This window comes from Bacillus rossius, chromosome 1 (genome assembly GCF_032445375.1).
Source record: "Bacillus rossius redtenbacheri isolate Brsri chromosome 1, Brsri_v3, whole genome shotgun sequence".
In the NCBI taxonomy this organism is placed as follows: domain Eukaryota; kingdom Metazoa; phylum Arthropoda; class Insecta; order Phasmatodea; family Bacillidae; genus Bacillus; species Bacillus rossius.
This window is the reverse complement of record NC_086330.1, coordinates 15,666,598-15,689,885: the sequence shown is the minus strand read 5'-3', so window position 1 is coordinate 15,689,885 and position 23,288 is coordinate 15,666,598. Positions and strand designations below refer to the sequence as shown.

The following is a 23,288-nucleotide window of genomic DNA, read 5'->3' as shown; positions in this document are numbered from 1 at the left end:
AGGAAATTGCACCCTTGCATGAAAAGTGGAATATTTGCACCCTTTCCCTGGTGGGAAATTTTCCTCTCATTATGTTATTTGTCTCACCCCGTTCGGCTTACTCCACGTAGTCCCTTTCCGTAAAGGTTGTCCCAAGTTGACGAAATAAGTAACGTTGATAGAAAACACAGGTTTTAAAATAAAATTTGTAAATTTTTTATTGATTCATTAAATATATAATATAGGGTTATGTATAAAGTAGCATAATTAACACAAGAACAATTGTGATAAAAAAAACACGTTTTTAAATAAAAATTTTAATTTTTTTATTGATTCATCATTTAAAATTTTGCGTGAATTTTAAGACATTCTATATTTTGATTACCAAGGGTGATGGCTAGGTGGATGGACGTGTATTGTGTGATGGATAAGTTGATTATAACTAAGACGGAAAAAAAGGCAGGCAATGGGTTTTGATCATTGAATATCACTATCGAATTAAAAGGAATTCAAATGAAAAAAACAACTTGGTTTTGCATTCATGTTAAGATATAGCATTGTGCATGTAATTTAAAAAATAAGGAATAATATTTTAATGACTCTCACAAGATACGTAAATACAAGCGTAATACAATATTTTAAGTAAAATATATGAAAAAATTTACTGATAAATGGACATATCCAGCTTCCAAACTCTATATTTTACACATGTTGTAATTGTCAAATATACGAAACTGAAAAGGAAACAAAATATTTTATCATCACTCGATTTAAGATATGTGAAACAAAATTAGTTTAAATTCTTATTATAGGTAAACCATGAGTGGTTTCAATTGAAAACTAGGAAAATAATGTTTACATTTTATGTGAGGTTGTAGTTGTCCTTAACCGATTGCTGTTGATATTCTTTCGAAGGCGCAAAAATCCCACTTTTTCTCCGTGAGCACAATCTTCCCGATACAAAAAATGAATTATCGCTGCAACATTTTGATTGTTGTAATGCTGTTGCTTACATCTGACAAGCTCCTCGAATGCCATTTCATTGTGGAAGAAAATTAATAAAAACCAAGCTGCAATTTTGATAGAAAACTGAAAGTTATTTCAAGCAAAACAAACGTCGATAAAAGAACTACCAACGTTATTTAGCCTGAAAAAACAGTGACATTGATGTTTCGAGAAGAACAAAAAGTGACAATGAGGTTTAGAGAAGAACAAAAAGTGACATAAAGGTTTCGAAAAGAACAAAAAGTGACATAAAAGTTTAGAGAAGAACAAAAAATAACTTTGAGGTTTCGAGAAGAACAAAAAAGTGACATTGAGGTTTCGTGTAGAACGAATGGTGACATTGAGGTTTCGAGAAGAACAAAAAGTGACATTAAGTTTTCGAGAAGAACATAAGAAGAAAGAATTCCTTATGAACACAATCTCGTCGAAGAATTCTAAATATTTTCCCCAAGTCATTAGATGCAATACAATTTCGGGAAACTATAAAAGGAATAAAAGCCAGACCAATACGAAAATTTGTAATAGAATCTTAAAAATCTAAGAAATGTTTGGTTCTAGCTACGAGGTAAAATATAATTATTTAAATTTATATTTTATATTAGAGCTTTACAATATGAAACTGTAGTTTATCTTTTTTGTTGGTTCGAGGATGACGCAAAATTTACTAATCCGATTTTGATGAAACTTTTGTATATAAAAGCTTATGATAAGACGGAAAAGACTGGTGTGTATTTTATTCCTCTATGGCGACAGGAGCCGGAGATATGTAACAAAAAATCCACATTTTCTTTGGTGATGCTTTCTTCGATTCCATGGCTGCTGTCTTCTGCATTGTTGATGCCTTCTGCGTATCCATGGCAACGCCTTTGGCAACGACAGTGGCGCATCCACGAGGAGGGGGAATGTATACTGAGTGGTGCGAATATGTCCTGCCTGTGGACTGCCGTAGCGAAGCGCGGGTACTAGGGTTTATATTTATTATTCCCATTTAAATGATTAAGAATATTTCCCACACAGGCACTCAGGGACGACTCCATGGCAAAACAAGCCGGGAAATCGCACAGCGCCGATTAATTTAATTTTAATTATACTTTTTAGTAGAGCTGTTTTTAAATGTATGGACATAATGTGAAAAGAAAAATTAAAATTTTATTAGCATGTAATTTTTTTTAGGTTGGAATGACTCTCGTGATACAATTTAATTGAAATACAGTAAACCACACATCCATAAGCCACCCGTTACTTATAAAACCATATAAACTAAGTTTTATCTTCTGTGTACTTAAAGCCTACCATCATCACATCGCGTAATTTAATCTAAATATAGGCCTACGTTACATGATTTCTCGATATGTACATACAAATGGCCCAGTCTGTTGATTATATAAAATTAACTTCAAATAACCTTATTTACATCCGAAAAACGATCGAAAATGGGCGAGTATTTACTTTACAAGTTTCAACAACGTGACCAGAGCCCATCATCTGATCGCATCTGATTGGATAAAGTGTTCTATAATAGTTCCTACTATTTCTTATCGGACTATGGCTTCGTGGCTTACTCAGTTGTGGCTTACCAGTAATGAGAATTCGGCCATGTTCGGGTGTGTCCGCTGCTCGTTGCTTATGATTGTGACCGCGGCGGCCATCTTGAACAACGTCACATCCACCATTTTGTTTTCCCGCCATTTTGAATATCTGTAATTATTATCCGAAAAATTTGTTAAAAATTTTAAAATTAATGAAAAAATCAAAAGTTTTCGTATAACACTTGCTGCGACTGCTTCAATATAAATAGACACAATTTAATCACTTTTAAAAACAATAATTAAAACATTACAATCCCTCCAAAATAATTGACCGTTTTTAACATTGGGGGCACACTACCACTTCATTCTGATTGGATTAAATTTCCATCTTGCACAAAACCTTCCACATAAATTCGAACACGGCCGAACCCCAAAACTTTCATGAAATCGGCCATTTCTCTGCTTCTTCCACAGAACCATTCCGTTTCCTACCTGTTGACGTGGAAGACATCGCAAGGAAACTAAAATCGTGTGACAGGGCCCTAAAGCATAAAAATCACCCATCAGATCACTGGCTTATAACGCGCGCTCTGTATTCGTAGTCCCCCTTGTGTCACAGTTCTTGAAGACGCGTCGTCAGGTGGAGTGAGCTACTCCCTGAAGGTACACACGTCGCTTCAGTTTGCTTTTTGTTTTTTTTTTTGTTTTTTTCCTGCCGCATGGCGCGCTGGCATCTCGTAACCCCCCCCCCCCCCCCCCCCCCGAAGAGTCCTCGTACCCTCGAGGCTGCTCTTGTTTACTACAGAGGCTCGTCAAACGAGAACCGACGAGAGGAAATGGCGCTCCCCCGTGTTAGCTTTCCGCTTCCGGCGTTCGCCCCTTCCGTCCTCCCCAGCGAGAATGTTTACGTCCGAGGTTATTTATGAGCGTGGAATCGTTCCCCCTCTTCCAACCACTGTTTAGCACCTTTACCCCTCCCCAGTTAAGGTTCTTTGCCAAGTTCATGCCCCTTGGTTCTTTTTTTTTTTTTTGACAATTTTCTTTTTATTCCGGGTATTTCCGTCCAGTCTTCCCAAAACCAAAATATTTTGAAACGCCTCCCCTTTAAGGGCTCCGCCTACCCGGGCACACGTAGGGTGTGCAGAGCTTCAGGAAAAACAACGCGATTTGATAACTAATCAAGATATCCGAGTGGGGTCTGCGTACGAAAAGCATTTAAGAGTTCGCTGAGGACCGAAAAGTACTTTTGATTTTGGATTAAGTTTTTAAACTGTAGTTTTAGAAGAGCTAAAATGGCTAAAACGCATGTTTTACAGAGTATTTTTTAGGCGTAAAACAACCAGTACAGGTTCTTGAAAGCACTTAAGGGACTTTCATTACCCCTTTATCATAATTTCTCAGCGATATAATGTTACGGTCACCGCTCAAATATCACAGTTATCCTGTGTCGACTGGAAAACTGCGCGCCAGTTCAGAGCCTTGCGCTTAGAGGCGACACCGCACTAGAAGCACCAGCAGGCGTCGCGCTTATCATTCCGCCTCACTAACACACATACACCCCTGACGAGGCGGGCCCCTTAATGGCTTCAAAACTTTCGGACCCAAGCGCGTTGCAAAACCTACGTTGTCTTCCATTTTTTAAATTTTTATTTGTTCATCCGTTAACCACACTTTGCGTAAACACATAAAATTGAATTTTTTTTGTACCGATTTTAAAACGAACGCAAACCTGCAACCTCCAAAATAATTAAGAAATTAGTCCATTAAAAATCCTATCTTGGCAACTGGTTTCCAAAGGAATATTTTTTGAAAGTACAAAAAAATGTTTCCTGTGTACTACTTGCCACCCCCAGAAGAGATCATCCAAAAATATAACTTTCTCCAATATGGCAGTGACGTCTCTGTCTCTCTCTCTACTTACTGTGTGATCGGTCCCTTATATTTTCTTGTCGGGCATGTGTTTTCGTATGGAAGTTAATGGACACAGCGCATCAATATATGTGCGGGCTGCGTTGTGGATAGTCATTCGCTAAGCTAATTATCATAGTTATTGCTGCAATTTGATCAGTACTAGCGCATGTACAAGTCCATACTGTCTAAAGAAATTGAGTAATTATATATTTTTTTAGATTAAATTCTTATCGTATGTCGAATCATTATGTCAGTGGGCTTGAGCGAAAGGTGTTACATCTTTCAATTGACAAACACCATAAATGGATCACTCTTACCCTAGGCCTGTACTGCTAATGACACCTAGCGGTGGAAAAACTTATCTTTGTTTGAGAAGACGACAGTGGCTGGACTCTATATCAACCGTGTTACATTCACATGCCAGAGAAGCATGTGCATATAGGGATACTTTTATAAATTAGAAACAAACAAGTCAGAATGTCCTACGTTTAGGTCATTTTAAATCAATGCGATTCTAGCTTGTGAACTAAGTTGCATGTTCTTACCTCATATTCGTTTGAAGTTGTGTGCTTCTAAGTTATAATGGTTTAAGCTATGAATTTTTTTAAGTCATGTTGCTCAAATGTTAATTTTTAAGGTAAAGTGGTTTCTAAGTCATGAGAATTATTACTTGGGCCAGTTATAAGTAACTTGGATTAGCCGTACTCCGTAACACAGTTGCTTACATCACCATCTTGGGTGCAAAGGGTTTCTGAGTTCTGCCAGTTAATGCATGCTTGTGGTTATATTTATCGTAAAATAACGTAAGTTTGTAACAGTACACCCAATGGGCCTTGCACTTTAAAGATGACTGTGAACCTAATTTAAAAAGTTATGTTAATTACTTTAACAAAACTTATACATGACAGTTCTAATTGTGTCTCTAAACAGAGAGAAAGGTTTGTTTGACTAAATATATATATATATATTTATATGGCGAAATAAATATATTTTTGATTTAAACAAATATTTTGTAGTACAAAATATTCTGTAGACTCAACAAAATGATTTTGTTAACTCACTGCATATTTTGATAGGAGTTACAAATCAACTTTCTTACTCACCAAATTTGGTTATGAAAATAAATATGTTTTGTTGATTCAAACAAATATTTTGTAGGTTAAAAGATTCTGTAGACTCAACAAACTTAATTTGTCAACTCAACTGTATATCTTGATAGGTGTAGAGAATCAACTCTATTACTCACCAAATTTGGTTGGGTCAAAATAAATTATATTTTGTTACAGGAAGTAAATACATAAACAAATATTTGTTTGATTCAAACAAATGTTTTCCACTGTGTAAGTCTGTGTCCCTGCCACAGGGCACTCGTGGTTGGCAACTCTGGTCTCTGGTGCGCAGGGCTGTACTCCGGCAAGGTGACGCAATACGAAGTCGTCGTGCCGAAGAAGGTGACGCCCGACGGAGAGTTCCTGTCCTACAACCTCGTGCACCACCATCGACATTCTCACAGGTAACCGCAATAAGATGAAGATGATGACGACGATGACGATGATTATGACGATGACAATGATGACGTAAATTACAAAAATTAAAACTATGATGAAGATGATGACAAGGATGACGATGACGGGGACAATGATGACGATGATTAAGATGATGATTGCGATTTTGATAATGATGATGACGATGATGACGATGTCGACGACGATTATGGTGATGGTAATGGTGATGACGACTATGACGATAACGATGATGACTTATGACGACGATTACGATGATGATTACTACGATGATGATAATGATAATGACAATGACGATTACGGTAACGATGACGTTGATGGTGACAAAGACGATGATGACGAAACGATTACGATGATGACAATGATGAAGTCGAGGATTGGATGAATAGCCGGGAGGCTGGTTTGAACCCCCCAGCCATCGCCACTGGGAGAAAGCCATGTTGGATATGTGGCATTCTTGATGTGATTGTGCAGTGGTTAAAAATTTCCTTCCGCGGAATGGGAGTGAAGGGAAAACACGACACTCAAGTATAAACCCGCAGATTAAATTATCCAAAAGTTAAATTTCACCGATTCAGCTGGGAGTAGAACCACTTACCTTTGACCCACCAGCCTCTGAGCTGACAGCTCGTACAACGAATATGATACGAATATGATTAAGTTTTAAGTACAACATTTTTTTCACAAAGAAAAATATTGACGCGTCAGTTTTATAACTGGACGACGGTCAAATAGAGATGCTTCATAACTTTCGCACTGCTTCTGGCTACACCTCACTTTGGTGAATGGGTACAAGTTGCACTTCTTAGAGTTGTTTGTTTGTTATTGACCACAAATACATTGACTACTTTCTGGGAAAATTTTAGCAAAAACGAATCCTTTTTACGCCGGATCTAAAGGCGTACGCTCGACCCTACAAATGGAATTAGGAGCGTAAGAAACAATCCTCCTAGTGCTTTTTTGAATCAGCCAAGATGCAAAATATAATAATTATTTGATTTAGAAATGCACATAGGGTTTTGCTGATTTTAAAGTTGTTAAGTTTGTTTCAAAGTAATATTGCAACCACTTATACTAATAGGAAATACTTTTACATAAAACAACAAAAATTTAACAAAAATTGTAAATCATCCAAGCTACTAAAAATATACATTGAAAGTTGCAAACAAATTTCATTCAAAATTGTAAGATGTTGGTTATTGAGAAATGTAATATATTATTGTTTTTTAATTGTGAAAAAAAACTAAAATGACAGAAATATTTGTAGATAAAAATTACAGTTAATCACTTTAAAGTATCATTACATAAAGGTATGCAGTACCATAATACAAAAAAATTAGAAGAATAATTTTGCGAGTGGTGGTCTGGACACAAAACACATAAACTTCTTAGGTATATCAGTTATGAATTTCAGCGGAGATTCATCAAAAAATTCCAATTTTACTTTACGCAAATTAAAACTTTCTGGTTCCACACGATCAGCAACATGCCTAAATTGTTCATTAACATCTGTGTTTACAAATAATCGGAAGATAAAAATGACCTTTCTGTATCAGCTCATGAGTTATAATTCATGCATGAAGGCCACGAAATCATACCAGCGATAGTGAAAGATTTATGGAGTTCATGATGTAATAACGTCGTGGAAGGACAAAAATAAATGACCCCAAATTCATACTTCATGTCCAAAAATTTGGCAAGTCATGACTCTACTCCAAAATAGATCTAAATTCTCGCATTTCTTTTCTTTTGTTCTAATATGACGGTGTTGAAATCAAGTTGAGTGTAACTACTTATAAGTAGAACATTTTTATTTGAAAAATTGAAATTGCATGTGAAATTCGTACGATGGTGACATGACATAAAACTTAGTCGTTCTACCAATCAGAGGTTTAGTGCTTGCGTCGGGAGAAACAAGAGTTTGGCAGAGCGTCTAGCATCTTTTTCGGGAAATCAAAGGTTTTACATTTTGCCAAGAAATGCACAAATGGTAATAGCTGAGATGTTCATACTAACAAACCTATGAAAATTTTAACATTTTTTGTCCAGAGTTGACTATGATAGTGCGCTGAAAGAATTATCCCCCTTTCAGTCGTATCCGGTTTCCAGGGATATGTGTTAATTGCAAAGGCCAAAATGCATGTGAAACTGCAAAAAAAAAAAAATAATAATTCTGTCGGGTGTAGGCTTTTTTCGTTACCCAGCCTGAATTAACTACTTAATTCAAGTAGTGCTTCTTTATTTCTCTGCAGAAAGATGTTGTACCCACGTATGTAAAGTGTCAGCAAAACGTTTGGAAATCACTGGTGGTCCATGGCCGCCACGTTCATCAGACCTTATCTTCTCAAATTTTTTAATGTGAAAATTTTAACTGCTGTTAAATACAGTATGTTCATAAAGGAAAGTCCCATATATAAATTTTAAAAGTAACAACGTTAGCGTTATAGAGTGTTGGTTCAAGGCCACAGTTAAAGAGTAGCTCAAACAAATTTTAGATAAGCGTATGCGCGAGTACTGATTGGTTGTTTTCTCACTTGCAGCGCCACCTACGCAAAATGGCGACTCTTGAGCGTAAAGCGGTCTGCGTTCTGCAGTTTTATAAAAGTGAATCTGTAATTTCTGAGAAAACCGTCCATCCCTGCTGATGCTCTATTCTCACAATAAATATAAATTTGAATATTAATTTATATATGTTTACCTTCTTTTCAATTTGGTAAAAATTAATTGTTTCACACCCAAATTTGTCATCCATTCCAATATTTGTATTGGAAATGTACGAAGAAAGCAAAGAAGAGGGGAAAAAAAAGTAAAAACAAGGGGTGGGGTGAACCGAAAAAAAATAAGAGCGGGATTTGATCTAGTGACCTCACAGGTGTTAGACACACTGCCAGGTTAGGTACTGGTTCGTTCGAGTGCATAATAACGTCTAGTCTACTTACAATGCTTAAAATTTAAAAAAAAAGTTTATTTCTCGGGTATGCTTCGTTATTTGGCCCAATGGTTTTGTGCACTTATTAGTCGAGATGTGAACTCCTCTTATGCCAAGTTCGGAGACTTTCTGAGACGCGGCTACCCTGCCCTCGCCTTGTTAGTTTTAAAATCGTAAGGCATTATTTAACTGGTGTCTGAATTTGAATTCCACAGTGATGTTGGAAAACCGTAGGCAATGTTTGCCCTGTGTGTCCATCAGCAGTCTATGAGTAGGACAACGAAACAGGTTTTTTTTTTCCTTCACCGCAGGAGCAAGCGCAGTCTGGATGACAACAGCCCTGCCGAAGTGCATTACCAGCTGCCGGTGGCCGGGCAGACGTACCACCTGGAACTGAGGCCCAGCCGGAGGTTCCTGTCACCGTCTCTGGTGGTGGAGCAGCGGGCGAGCGGGCGCAGGGACTACCTGGAGGTCACCAACACCACCTGCCACTACCACGGGGCTATCCGCGGTCAGCCCGGTTCTATGGTTGCCATTTCAACGTGCCATGGTCTGGTGAGTACCTCTTAACCTCTCAGCACGCCTCTCAACCTGCGCTACAAAGTTCTTTGTGGCACAGAGTTTTCCCCGTCAGTTTGTTGATAATTTAAACCACAAATACCACCTGCCACTACTACGAAGGCATCCGCGGTCAGATCGATTCTATGGTTGCCGTTTTCATGTGCTATGGTCTTAACCTCTCAGCACCGCCTCTCAACCTGTGCTACCACGTTCTTGGAGCTCAAAGGATTCAATGCCAGTTTGCTGATAGTGCTAATCCACCAAAACCACCTGCCACTACTACAACCAACAATGGTGTGTCATGATATAGGGTTGCTGTTTCCATGTACCATTGTCTGGTAAGTACCTCTTAACCTCTTATCACCGCCTCTGAACCTGCACTGCCCGGTTCTTTGGGCTCAGAGATTTCACTGTTAACTTGCTGATAGCTTTTATCCATGTTTTTAAAAAAATTAATCTCTTTGTTTAGGAGTTTGTTTTCCACATGTCATGAAATTGTGAGTAACCATCACCTCTTAGCACAGCCTGACAATCTGTGCTACCATGTCCTCTTTGGCTCAAAGGTTTTACTGTAGTTTCCTAGTAGTTTCTAACCACCAACACCACCTGTCGATATGTTCATTACAAATCTATCTCTATAAACAAATGTGCTGTTTACAGCTTTCATTGTATGGTGAGTAGCTCCCCCTTCTCAACATTGCATGTCACTATGTCGCTATTCCTACACTGTAAAGTTTATTACAAAGTTTGGTTGGTGGAACCTATCCTCAAATATAGACTCCCAACCTGTCATTATTATGCCATAATCTATGTACAGTAATACTTTTGAGGCGATGTTCACTTGCTATTATTTCCCTACATACGTTTACAATGTGGTTTGCTAGCAATACTTTGAAACTAAAGGTAATCTCTTTTGTCTTTGGATAAAATTCCATTGATCTCAGGGCACAAATCACAGGAAATAACGAATGAGAAGTAATATCAAGCTCCTCTCACGTCTGCCATCGGAAATTAGATCATTGGTACATTTCAGTGGCGTACTCTGGAGATGATTTCTGACTTTATCCGGCAATCTTGGTACTTCCTATCCCCTTCCAAATTTACAATTTTGGATATTTTACTAATACGTTAAGAGAATTACTTAATACACTAGATGAAGGATTTTAATAGGATGTGACTATATAATTGTATAATTTTATAAATGTATTTAATATATGTATATATACTTACGTATAAACAATTTGTATATAATGTATGATTTTTGTATTTTTGTGAGAATTTTGTAGTTAGTACCAAACAAACATTTTTATGTAAGTATAAGATTGCATTCCAGCTAATTTGAATATTTTTTGAATTCTCATTGGATTACTTTTCAGTAAAAAGTCGATAAAGTTTAGAATATTCATGCTATGCAATGTCTAAGTGGAGTTCCGTGCAGTTGTGGCTGGGATGATTGTCTAAATTCGAATGTTCCCATTAGCTATAACGCTCTTTGGCTAAAATTACATTGAAAGATTTTTAGTATGTTATCTTAAAAGAATATTTGCTGTGTCCTATTTTTAAAATAATATTGGTTAGTAGCGTTAAAATATGAAGATTAAAAAAATAATACGCTAAATAGATAAATAGCCTAAGCAATTTTTTTCGTTTCTTTGTGTTCGTCGAATTTTAGTTTCCAGTTTTAAAATATTTGAATTATTTGTATAAAAGTTTGTTTTTTTAGTTTCTTCTTTGTGATTCTGACATATGATAATAGAGTGTTAATGTTTCGGTTGACAAATATTGATTAACTATTTTTTTATTGTAGCCTGTATTGTTTAATATTGTTCAGTGAATGCTAATTGTTTGCGACACTCGTCAATAAACGCACAAAAAAATTAGGGTTATTAGAAGAGTTCAGGTTCCAAGTATCTGATATGGCGTATTAAGTTATGTTAGTTTCGTTGTAAGTTGTCCTAATAACTTTAAATAAGGCTTTAATAAACAAAAATTATATTTCATTACTCATTTAACGAATAAAAACCAATTTTAATTGGCCTGAGTTTTGCAATGATACATTATGTTGCTTTAAAGATATCATTTCACCATGAACTCGGACAGGTCGGACGGTGGTATATTATTAACCATATAGAAACCATGAATGAAGTTCTTTAATAGCATGTTAATTTTAACTCTACTAAAGCAACATGAGTTCATAGAATATGTTGAAACTCTATAAAAATTACGAGTTTATATCATATAATATTATTGTGAAATATACCACACTAAAGATTGCGAATATTAAGCATTTGGACATTTCTTATTGTTTTAATAAAAGGGTTTTCATTGAAAATAGAAGTGCTTCGGCGAATTTTAACGATGTTCACGGCTATTAGAGTATACCTTTCTGGAAGAAAGATGTGGATGTGAGCTTACCCAAATGATTTAATCATGGGTATTCAAATTTTTTAAGCAATTACATATTATTTATTCATATCAAACCTTGTTCTATTGATCAATATTTCGCAAATCATGTTAAGAACCTGGCGTTGCATGTGCAAATCACGAAATATGAAAGTATAGGTTGTACTAATAACCCTTATTTTCTGTGCGCTAATTTGAATAATGGTCCATAAATGGTTGATTTCTTAGGCTCGTTCTGCACGTTCACGTATAATCTAATAATAAAAAAACAAATAAAATCAATAACCTCGGGCGACGCGTGGCCTTGGAATAGCTGTCAGCCATAAAAAAAAGCATTCACTTTCAAACTAATAAGTTTCACTGGAAGTTGCATCGGCCTTGCTTGGTTAGACAGAAAGAAAGCTACATAAGTATGTGGCATGTATTTTTTTATCCTCTATAGGCGTGGCTAACCATTTTGATTTAACCAATGATTTCCTAGTCTGATTTTTTTTAGTTTGTGAATTCAAGCTTTGAGCACGCAATTTGTTTTGTTAGATGTAAAGCATAGTTCTTTTTATTAAAAAAAGTAAATAAGCATGTGGAAAAACGAAGGTTTAACTTTCGGGACACTGTTGAACACGCAGGAATGTAAGTGACTTGACTATTGTTAACATTAAACAAGAATTGTTTTACCAACTTTAGTGTATATATCTCAGTTCAATATTTAAAAATTTTGGACAGTGCATGCTAATATAAATACCATAGTTGAAAAAAAGCAAAACTGTCCAGGTAAACATTTAGTGGTTCTGGCTAGAATTTTATTGAATCAAAGTTCATCTTAAAATAATTTATTTATCTCAACCTAAATGTAAAAGAAAAAATTTAAAAAATGTTAAATTTTACACAAATTTTTGAAAATAATCGTGAGTCTAAGTTTAGCTTTGTTCTTCGCATAATTTATTATATAATGAGATGGAAGGTATTAAAATAATTTATGAATTTAAGTAATCTGATTGTAGACTTGTGCAGGCCATAGATAATAAAATTCAAACATAAAAAAATCATATTAATGCGTATCTTGAAGCTCGTACCGAGAATCCCTAGCACGAAAAACCTGCATGCATCCGTTTAGGCCACGAATAAGTTTAGGCGTGGAGGTAAATGTTTTCGAAAATGTAAATTAGCTGATTTTCACTATTGGTTATATCTTCACACAAGATTATAATCCTATCAAAATCCCTATGCGTCTGTGTTATGTGGGATGGAAATTCACTGGGATAGGCCTACTTTACTTTTCTCTGGGGTGTAGGAAGTTGGTGATTATATTCAGAAAAGCTAAAACTATTAAATCAGTAAAGAAATTTGAAAAATAAAATTGAAAAACTAATATAACGTACTAACTAAATGTTTCACTGCTAACGATGAAAATTTAATGGGGCTAAGTTAAATTAAATTTTAATATCGCTAAGATAACATATGTGCAAGCAATGAGACTCATTGCTGGTGGATCACCATGGGGTGGACCAGAATATTAATTTTTAATTAAAATAAAAAGGGGGTGTATTGAATTTTTTAATAAATAGTTATCCTGCGGATGGATGGCCTAAAGCTACAACTACAGAGTCTATCACGTTTGCTTGCCAACATCAGTCTGACATGTGATCAAACGATTGAATATTTTAGGCCAATCCCGGATCCTCTAATTCAAACTGCACTGAACTTAGGCCGCAGTCCCTAATTCTAACAACAGCTGAAACTACTGACGATAAATCCTTCGTAACCCTAGGCTACTGATAGACAGCTGGGGAATGATGATTTAGCGTCTGGAATAGAGGATATATTTTAGGCTGAAGCTACTTTACAGGACTGGTATTTCCAGCAAAAATATGAAGAAAAAAACCTACAATTGCGGAAGTAGTAGGCTTCATCCTGAACTATTCAGAGAAAAATATTAATTACTAGCTAATGCCAGACATGCGTTGCAATGGCTCAAACATTTTTATTTTATTTTGTAATTTGTTTTAAGTAGGTACACATATACAAAACACCTTTCTATCTCTCTCTTTAATACTCTATCAGTCTATATTTCTAAGTATATCTCCATATCTCTTTATATCTGTCTACATATATACCTACCTCTCTCTATATCACTTTATCTCTCTCTATTTCTATATATATCTCTAAGGCTGCATATCACTATCTCCCTCTATTTATCTCTATATATATTTCCTCTGTACACCAAAATTTATATATATCTATATGTCAGTCTATAGCAATGAAAATACTAAAAATCTATGTCTTTAACTATCTATCTTTTTATCTATCTTTTTACATGTCAAAGGTGTGACACATGGCATGAATAAAAAACACATTATCATTAATTACAATGTATCTTGATTATTTTAATGAATTAAAATTTTTATACGTTTGTTTATATTAATATTGAATACTGAGTACTTATTTAAATATATTTAATTTCAATAAATTTATACTTAATCAATTGTAATTGTAGTATCACTCAATCCCTTTTATTATTTTGTTTTTATTAATCATTTGCATCAAAATTTAAAGTTACTTTTTTATTACCCCCAGTAGCCTAAGTATAACTTCTAACGTTTGTTTATAATTACACGCACCCATTTTTTTTTCCGTGGTATGAAACACCATTTCTATAAAAGTGATTGCCCATTTAAAAGTTATATCAATGTATCTCTGACGTCGTGAGAAATCTTTATCCAATCTAATGAGTGGAATTTTAATTTTATAGCTCCAGTTTTTTTTAGTGTTAGGGGTTTTAGGTTTTAGAGTCTAAAAAGGGGGGGGGGGAGGTGTTGATGACTGAGGGGTTCTTGGTGGCTTGAAATAACTCAGAATTAAATGGAGAGTCCAAAATTTTGAAAAAAAAGTAATGGCTAATTTAAAAACTGTATTTCAACGCATTTCTTATATCTTGAAAAGTATTTACACAAACTATGGAGTAGACTATATTTTTGACATGCCGTCTAATAAATCGATGAACCCCGGCTGCACGCACTAAAAAGGGTCCCGTTTCGCACAATTTTCCGTTACGTTGTGTCCCGTTACGCTCATTGTAAGCTTGCGCCGCATCTATCTCTCTTCCACTCGACTGTTTATAAAGTGAAGTGAAAAGTTAATGTGGTTTTCATTGCTTATTACAACAACAATTTCGGCAATAAAGGTTAATTATTCTTGCATTTTAAAAATCTGATTACTAGTACACTTTCAAGTATTTATTCTTTTATTATTAAAATAAAAATGATTCCATTTTATTCATAAAGTATGAAATCATTTCATCAATGTTTTGTTATGACGTTTTAATGTTAAACTATCGTGCGTAAACCGACTGTACATACAACCAATTTTTTTTTGTCTCCCCGGAATTAAGTGTTAGAGGTCGCTTCTCGCGTGGGACACGCCACTGGGTCGGGCTCTCACAACTCTCTCGCGGACGCACGGACGTCTGCTCGTCTCTGGCCACTGGAGAAGCACCAGGCAAGGGATGACGTCACAGTGAGGCGCCGGCGGGGACGCACCACAACGCCGAAATACCACGACGCCGAACGTACAATAACGCCGAATACCATAACGCCGAATGTCGAATTGACCGCAACGCCGACAGCTAGAAAACTGCTGCGTACCACAACGCCGAAATACAGTAACGCCGAAAAATGTTGCTGTAGTGAGGGGGGGGGGGGGGGGGGGGCACAGGAGCAAAATGAAAAACAACTGAATGAATTTGTGTGCTAACCTTACCTAACCATAATCTTTGTGGCAGTCCTGCAATGACATTTTTCGGGGTTAATGTATTTCGGCGTTGTGGTACACAGCAGTTTTCTAGCTGTCGGCGTTGTGGTCAATTTGGCATTTCGGCGTTATGGTTTTCGGCATTGTTGTACGTTCGGCGTCGTGGTATTTCGGCGTTGTGGTTCGTCCCCGGCGCCGGCGGGTGCTGTTCAGAACCCGAAGGCTGGTTCGGTCACTTCCTTCGGACACGTCGCGGCGGTAGAGCATGGAAACAACGGCGCCTGTTGCCGTCAAGGTTGATTGGGCGCGTCGAGAATTTTGAGGCGGGAGGGGGAGGTGGATGACGTTCGGTGGTTTTCCATCAACCTTCCGCATAATGAAGGTCAAAGAGAGACGTCGCAGCCCCTTCCCCGTGAGCCCTGCGGTTGGGCAGAACTTCCCCAGTAGGGCAAACCCCACGCAGAGAAAAAATTGGTTGTCTGTATAGTCGGTTTACGGACGATAGTTTAACGTGACAACGTCATAACAAAACATTGATGAAATGATTGCATACTTTTATGAATAAAATTGAATCATTTTTATTTTAATAATAAAAGAATAAATACTTAAAGTTATACTAGTAATCAAATTTTTAAAATGCAAGAATAATTAAGTTATATTGCCGAAATTGTTGTTGTAATAAGCAATGAAAACCACATTAACTTTTCACTTAACTTTATAAACAGTCGAGTGGAAGAGAGATAGATGCGGCGCAAGCGTACAATGAGCGTAACGGGACACAGCGTAACGGAACAATGTGCGTAACGGGACACATTTTCGTGCGTGCAGCCGGCGTTCATCGATTTATTAGACGTTGTCACGTCAAAAAAATACTCTGTGTTAATACAAAAGATTCCTTTGTACAACACACGGCTGTGGTTACTTTTGCATGTATGAAATTTTTTTTTTCGAGATAATACCGAGTATTTCTTACAAAAATTGACGCATCATTTTAAAAATTTTTTTGTGTTTTATTCAAAAACATATATTTTTTTAAAAAACCATGGAAAAGATATTAGAATATTCAATAATTGGACTTTATGTCGTTTTATTATGCTTGTTAACGTTTGCAGCTAATACTGCAAAGCTTTTCAGAGAACGGTTTACAAATAACTTTAACTATTGGAGGTACTGGGACAGCATCAAGCATAAACGTCAGGGTAAGAATCTGTACCCAGTGTTACTGCGAATACAATTTTGTGGTGATACAGTTGTTTTGATGAGAATGTACAAATTTACAAACATCTGTAATTTTACATTCCTTACACTTCCTTATAATTTATTTTAAAAATCTAAAATCATAAATAGATCATTTTTAATTACCTTAAAGTGTCTTGGTTTATGGGATTCAGCCACCTCGAGAGAGAATTTTTCGCCGAAGTTTCGGTCAACATTGCAGTCGTCATCATCAGGGTATCATACTCAGAAGTGGACATAACCAGGAGGGGAAGTGAGGCTTCGTGGGGCTGAAATCCTGCATCCAGATTACATATGTTTATGTAAAGATTAGGGTCTAAATATAATTAAAATAATATAAACTCATTACATTTTGTAAACATGTAAATTATCAAAAACAAAATGAATACAGTTTTTTTGAAGTGAAACCTCTTTGCTGAGAGGGCTACAATTTTCGAGCGTTACGGATGCAAGAGTATAGGATGCGAATTTTTTTTTCATTGAGACCATACCCATATCCTTACTATTCTTAATTATTATCTCCTGTTAAATAACCAAATACTTATAATTTATTTATTTTTGTACCTAATACGCAAGAAGTTTCATATCTGTCATGCGTGCACTCCACGCATACATTTTTTAAAAGTATTCTTTCTATAAAAAAATCACTCTGTACGAGTAATGAGGAGAAAATTAAATAGTTTAATTTACTTTTTAATAGTTAAAATTACGATTAACTAGATTAGTTTCCAATCGGGGCAATAACACATTTTGAATCTCACCTGCCCTTTGTTTTAACCAACCAACCTAAAACCTATTACGACAACACCTCATATATCACCACCTCATGTTAATTACACTATTCCAAATATATTTGTGTTAGATAAATGTATTTATTTACAGTCATTTAATTTTTAATATGTCGCAAGTTGGACAGTACGTGGAAAATACCAATTTTTAAAAATATTTTAGGATACGATTGTACCTATATATCTTTCAATACTAATAATTGAGTCCATCAGCACTCCAATTTTTTTGGTGTGTAATCTAACCCTACGATATTCAAGTAAGTATCTACAGTAATAATCACTTTGCCAGTTTAGCGCTCCTAAATGCGGTGCCCGGGGCACAAGTCCCGTATGCCCGGGAACCACACATAACTTATAAACACACAACTTAGAACAGTCATGACTTAGAAACCTCGAAAAAAATCCATGTAACTTAGAACTGCCATAAGTTAGAACGATCATAACTTAGAAACACTTAACTTAGAAACACACAACGTAGAAACACACAACGTAGAAACGTCATAACTTAGAAAGTCATAACTTAGAACCATCACAACTTAAAAATACACAACTTAGAACTGTCATAACGTAGAAACACGTAACTTAGAAACACGTAACTTAGAAACACGCAATGCAGAACCACACAACTTAGAAACGCCATAACTTAGAAAAACACAACTTAGAACAGCCATAACTTAGAAGATTCTATCTTGTGTGTTTCTAAGTTGTGACAGCACTCCCGTATGCCCCCCTCCCCCTTTTCTGATTACGCCCCGGTTGATACGTGGTGATAATGTCGGGATAAAGGAGTGCTTGACATGATACTGGGAATATGCGTTCCCAACTTTACACATTATTTTATTTTGACCGGAAAATAAACAACCGAATTTAAAATTATAGCGAATCAATCGATTGCTACACAGAAAAAAAAATTGGGTTCGGCCACAGTGTATTTCTTTCGGTGTTCACGAACTACTGGCAGGTTTCGGGATGAACAATGTCCAGCAGAGGCGCTCGAACCAAAAAACCTTTTTCCTAGAATAATGATGAATTCTAGACCTAATTTGATTGTAATTTTGTTATTTTATTTTTGTTAATTAATGTATTACAATTTTTTTAAGTTATTTAATGCTGGAATAATTATTGCCTTATCTTATCGAGTGAGTGATACAATAACTTTGATATATAGGCTACCTAATGCTATTTATGATTGATTATTTATTAAATTTAATCTTTATTTTAAATTTATTGGTAGGTATATTGATTATTATTGAAGTGAATAACTATGAGTGCTCAAATTCCTTTTTTCACATCGACTTTCCGCAGCTATAGCTGCTCGTACCGAAATTAAGACCAGCCGCAGAATAAATAATCATGTCATTTGCACAAATTTCGTGATAGCGTTTTGAAACAAATACCGTCGTGCATAATGTAAAGTTCTTTTTTTAGACAACAGCTTTAAAATTTAAATTATAAATATATATTAAAATTTAAAAATAATATTTAACGACCAGCATTTCTGGCCCTCCAGCTCACCCCAGCTCTACCTGGCGGAAGTGACCTTAAGGGGGATAAGGCCTCGCCATCTAATTTCAAATATTTTGATTAAGTTTGCAATAAAACTTCCGTGCAATTATTTTTTTACATGGCATAGTGCTTAGCTTTGGCTACTTGTTGAAGTCAGCACTTGAGAACTGACGTAATTGTCATCATAGTCGTAGCCGCCCTCGTGAAGTAAGCAATAAGTTATTTCCTCTCGGTGCTCACAGACTAGAGCCTGTCAGTAAATATGTGGTTGCAAAAAAACAAAAAAAAAACAATTGGAATAAGTAGTTAGATTTAGGGGCTCCGGGGACAGGGGATCGGAGATTAGGATTAGGATTAGGATTCGTGACCTTTGACCTCAAACGTCATGGTTTTGACCTATGACCCCTGGCGTCACTTCCGGCCGCCATCTAGGATTCCATCATTCCCGGCTGCCATCTTGGAATACATCATTTACCCGCAGTGACAACTTAAAACGGCATACACAAAGATGTATGCTTAAGGCCCCTCCTCATATCCCTCCTCCTCCTCCTCCTCCTATTACATCTTCTATTACATCATATCTCAAAGGTTTACAAGTAGCAGCAAGATGTAATAGGAGGAGGAGGGCTATACATCTTTGTGTATGCCGTTTTAAATTGTCACTGCGGGTAAATGATGTAATCCAATATGGCGGCTGGAAGTGACGCCATGGGTCAAAGTTCAAAACCATGACGTCAGAGGTCAAAGGTCACGCATCCTAATCCTAACCTCCGATCCCCTGTCCCCGGAGCCCCTAAATCTAACTATTGGAATAAAAAGTTCCGAAATTGTAATAATAGCAAAAAATATATCCAAGATGGCGGGATGCGTATTCCCCCTGAAAGCTTGCCTTTAAAACACAACATTTCATTAACCCCACTTTTATTCGCGCGCGTCCGAGCGACCAGAAAGTACAGCCCTGGAGATCCACGCAGTCGCGCAGAAATGCAAACAGCGGATACCTGCACGATGGTGTATCCCACCCTCCCCCTTCCCGACGGAGAACACTATCAGCAGCTGAATTACGATTCGTTCGTGCTCCTCCTAAGTTTACGACCGCGAAGAGCGCGTGCGTCTCTGCGGCGATCATCCTCGAATTTTTTTGCCCTGACAACGTCTTATAAATCGATGAACGCCGGCTGAACGCACGAAAAAGTGTCCCATTACGCACATTGTCCCGTTACGCTGTGTCCCGTTACGCTCATTGTACGCTTGCGCCGCATCTATCTCTCTTCCACTCGATTGGAACAACCATCGATTTGACTTTTTCGAGGCACATTAAACTTGAAACACTCCCATTCGTGTCCTACTTTTCCTATCATCGTCCTATCCTTAACATAATAACACAGATTGGAAGAAGTTAAATAGCAAACATGTATAAAAGTTATAGTTAAAATAATCTATTCGTTAAACGTTAAAGTAATAAACATATTTGAATTAATGAGTGCAAATAAAAGTAAATTTTTCAAATAAATTGTACATTTCAATTCACTCCTTCTTTGTGTCCATACAAAATAGTGATAATTCAATAAAAATGATTCAATTTTATTTATAAAAGATTGCAATCCATTTCATCAATGTTTTGTTATGACGTTGTCACGTTAAACTATCGTCCGTAAACCGACTTTACGGACAACCAATTTTTTTTTAATATATATATTGGCCAGCCTGACGGCGGGGCTGCGATGGGCACCGCTCGGCCAATGGGAGCCCGCTACTCCTCTCTTTATTCCCCGGCGTTCCTGCGCGAGCCGGTCGAGACTAGCTGTTTTCATTCCGCGACGGAGGTGGGTGTTCATCGCCGGGGAATAAACGAATCCCGCGGTGTTGCATTGAAGCGCTGACGAGTTTGGCATATAGGGAGCTGATGGTTTTCCACCGAGTTCAAAGACGTTCCGCGCCGCGCGGTTGGCAGTGAAAGGGGGAGAATAATATTGGTCCTCTGGCCATCATCAGCACGTGACCTACACGCGTCTCGTGCGCCCCATCTCCTCTGTGTAACGACCGCGATTGCCCTGTACTTGGTGATTGAAATCGATGCGGTGTTTGTTAACGTGAATCAGTAATGACACACAGATTGAGATTACACTTTTTTTTTTTTTACAATAAAATAAAGTTTGCGTGATTTCGCAATACGACTGTTGATTTATTCAGTATGCTGCTGATTATTTCTTGGCATGAATTTGTTTGATTTTCTACGTTTGGTATAGGTTATTCTGGCAAAACGTTTTTGTTTTTTTTTGTTTTTTCATGCTCCTAGTTATTGCTAAGCAATTACCCGTCCATGGACTGATACCAGATGCACACTGAGTTTTTTTTTTTTTTATTAGAAACAGATACTTAAACACGAATTTGATTTATTCATCAGCGAGAGTTAATTTTAAATTTGAAAGACTTATGGCCAAGTTGTTCTGCTTTTCAACAACAGATGTCGCCAATCTTGCTCATGTTATTTTTCATTAAGGATGTAGGAGGCTCACTCATAATCGCAAGAGGAGGGCTTTGCTAGACACCAAGGAGAAGGAAGTTCGTATTTTATGATAGTGATTCTTTGAGGATAATTTTGGATATTTTCCTTACGAATTGGGAAAATTTCCCTCGATATAAATAATACTTTTGAGTTGTTTGTGAGGACATCTGAGGAACTTTAACCACCAAGATTGCAGCTGTGACGTCACAGTTCAAGATGGCGGACCCGCTTCTCAACCTAAACGCTGTCGCCGGACCCGATATTGCATACCTACTACTGCCCACCTTGTCAGGGGTGTATCTGTGTCAGTGAGGCGGAATGATAGATGCGACAATCGCTGGTGCTGTCAGCACAATATCGTCTCTAAGCGCAAGTCTCTGAACTGTCACTCGGTCTTCTTGTCGTGTATAGGATAACTATGATATTTGAGAAGTAAGCATAACTTTATATGACGGAGAAATGAAGATGAAGTTGCAATTCAAGGCCCTTGGGTGCTTTTAAGAACCTTTCCGGACGTAACCAGTAAAAAAAAAAAATTCTGAAAACACACATTTTAGCTGTTTAACTCTTATAAAATTAAAATTTAAAAACTAAATGAGGAGACAGAAACACCGATCTGCCCTTCTGTGCTTCTCGTAAACAAACTCCACTCCGATAGCATGAGCAGTTTTTAAATCGCGTATTTTCTTAGAACCGAGAGAAATAGATGAACGAAAGAAAAAGACAGAGTGTGTGCGCATGAGCTTGTTTAAGAAAATAGATATATGTATCCTATACAGTCACTTTACAGTGCCATGAATTTTACATTTGCCACCAGCGCTCTCGCGTTCCTCTCTGTTCAACCAGCAACGTAGAGAGCGCTGTTGAGACAGTCCCTCTATTTACCCGCTCAGATAGCGCTACCTGTTAAAAATTTCATATTTCGTTCAGAGATTTGGCATGTTCCAAATGGCAGAAATGTTTGAAGAAACAGTAAAACGCACAGTTTTTTTGTCTTTATTGTGAGAGTATTTCAACAGTGATTAATATTAACTGGTGATTAATCATTATTGAATGATCATTAATTATTGATATTCTGAGCAGTTATTTAGAAGAATACTTTTGTTAATTCATGTCTATATAGAAAAAATATCTTCGTTCTCTCTCTCTCTCTCTCTCTCTCTCTATCTCTACCGTTTTACCCCTTGCGATATACTCACGAGTCGCGGTTTCTATCACGTGTACTGAGTTACACGCGCTCTTTTTTTGCTCTCCGGGATTTTATTGAAAATACCAAAGAGTTGTAATGTGCCCGGTTCCATAGTATCGTGTTCGCCTATTGACAACACATGGAGTCTTAGGATTTTATTGAAAATACCAAAGAGTTGTAATGTGCCCGGTTCCATAGTATCGTGTTCGCCTATTGACAACACATGGAGTCTTAGGATTTTATTGAAAATACCAAAGAGTTGTAATGTGCCCGGTTCCATAGTATCGTGTTCGCCTATTGACAACACATGGAGTCTTAGGATTTTATTGAAAATACCAAAGAGTTGTAATGTGCCCGGTTCCATAGTATCGTGTTCGCCTATTGACAACACATGGAGTCTTAGGATTTTATTGAAAATACCAAAGAGTTGTAATGTGCCCGGTTCCATAGTATCGTGTTCGCCTATTGACAAC

At 36.8% G+C, this 23,288-nt stretch overlaps 1 protein-coding gene across 1 annotated transcript in view; it reads left to right on the top strand.

Annotated features, from left to right (window-relative positions):
- The window catches only part of LOC134528641 (A disintegrin and metalloproteinase with thrombospondin motifs 7-like), a 305,564-nt gene that overhangs the window by 67,817 nt on the left and 214,459 nt on the right, over window positions 1-23,288 (top strand). The window contains exons 2-3 of the mRNA XM_063362439.1: window positions 5,826-5,937; window positions 9,188-9,431. Of these exons, the coding sequence (XP_063218509.1) occupies window positions 5,826-5,937; window positions 9,188-9,431 (356 nt within the window). The remainder of the gene's footprint in view (window positions 1-5,825; window positions 5,938-9,187; window positions 9,432-23,288) is intronic.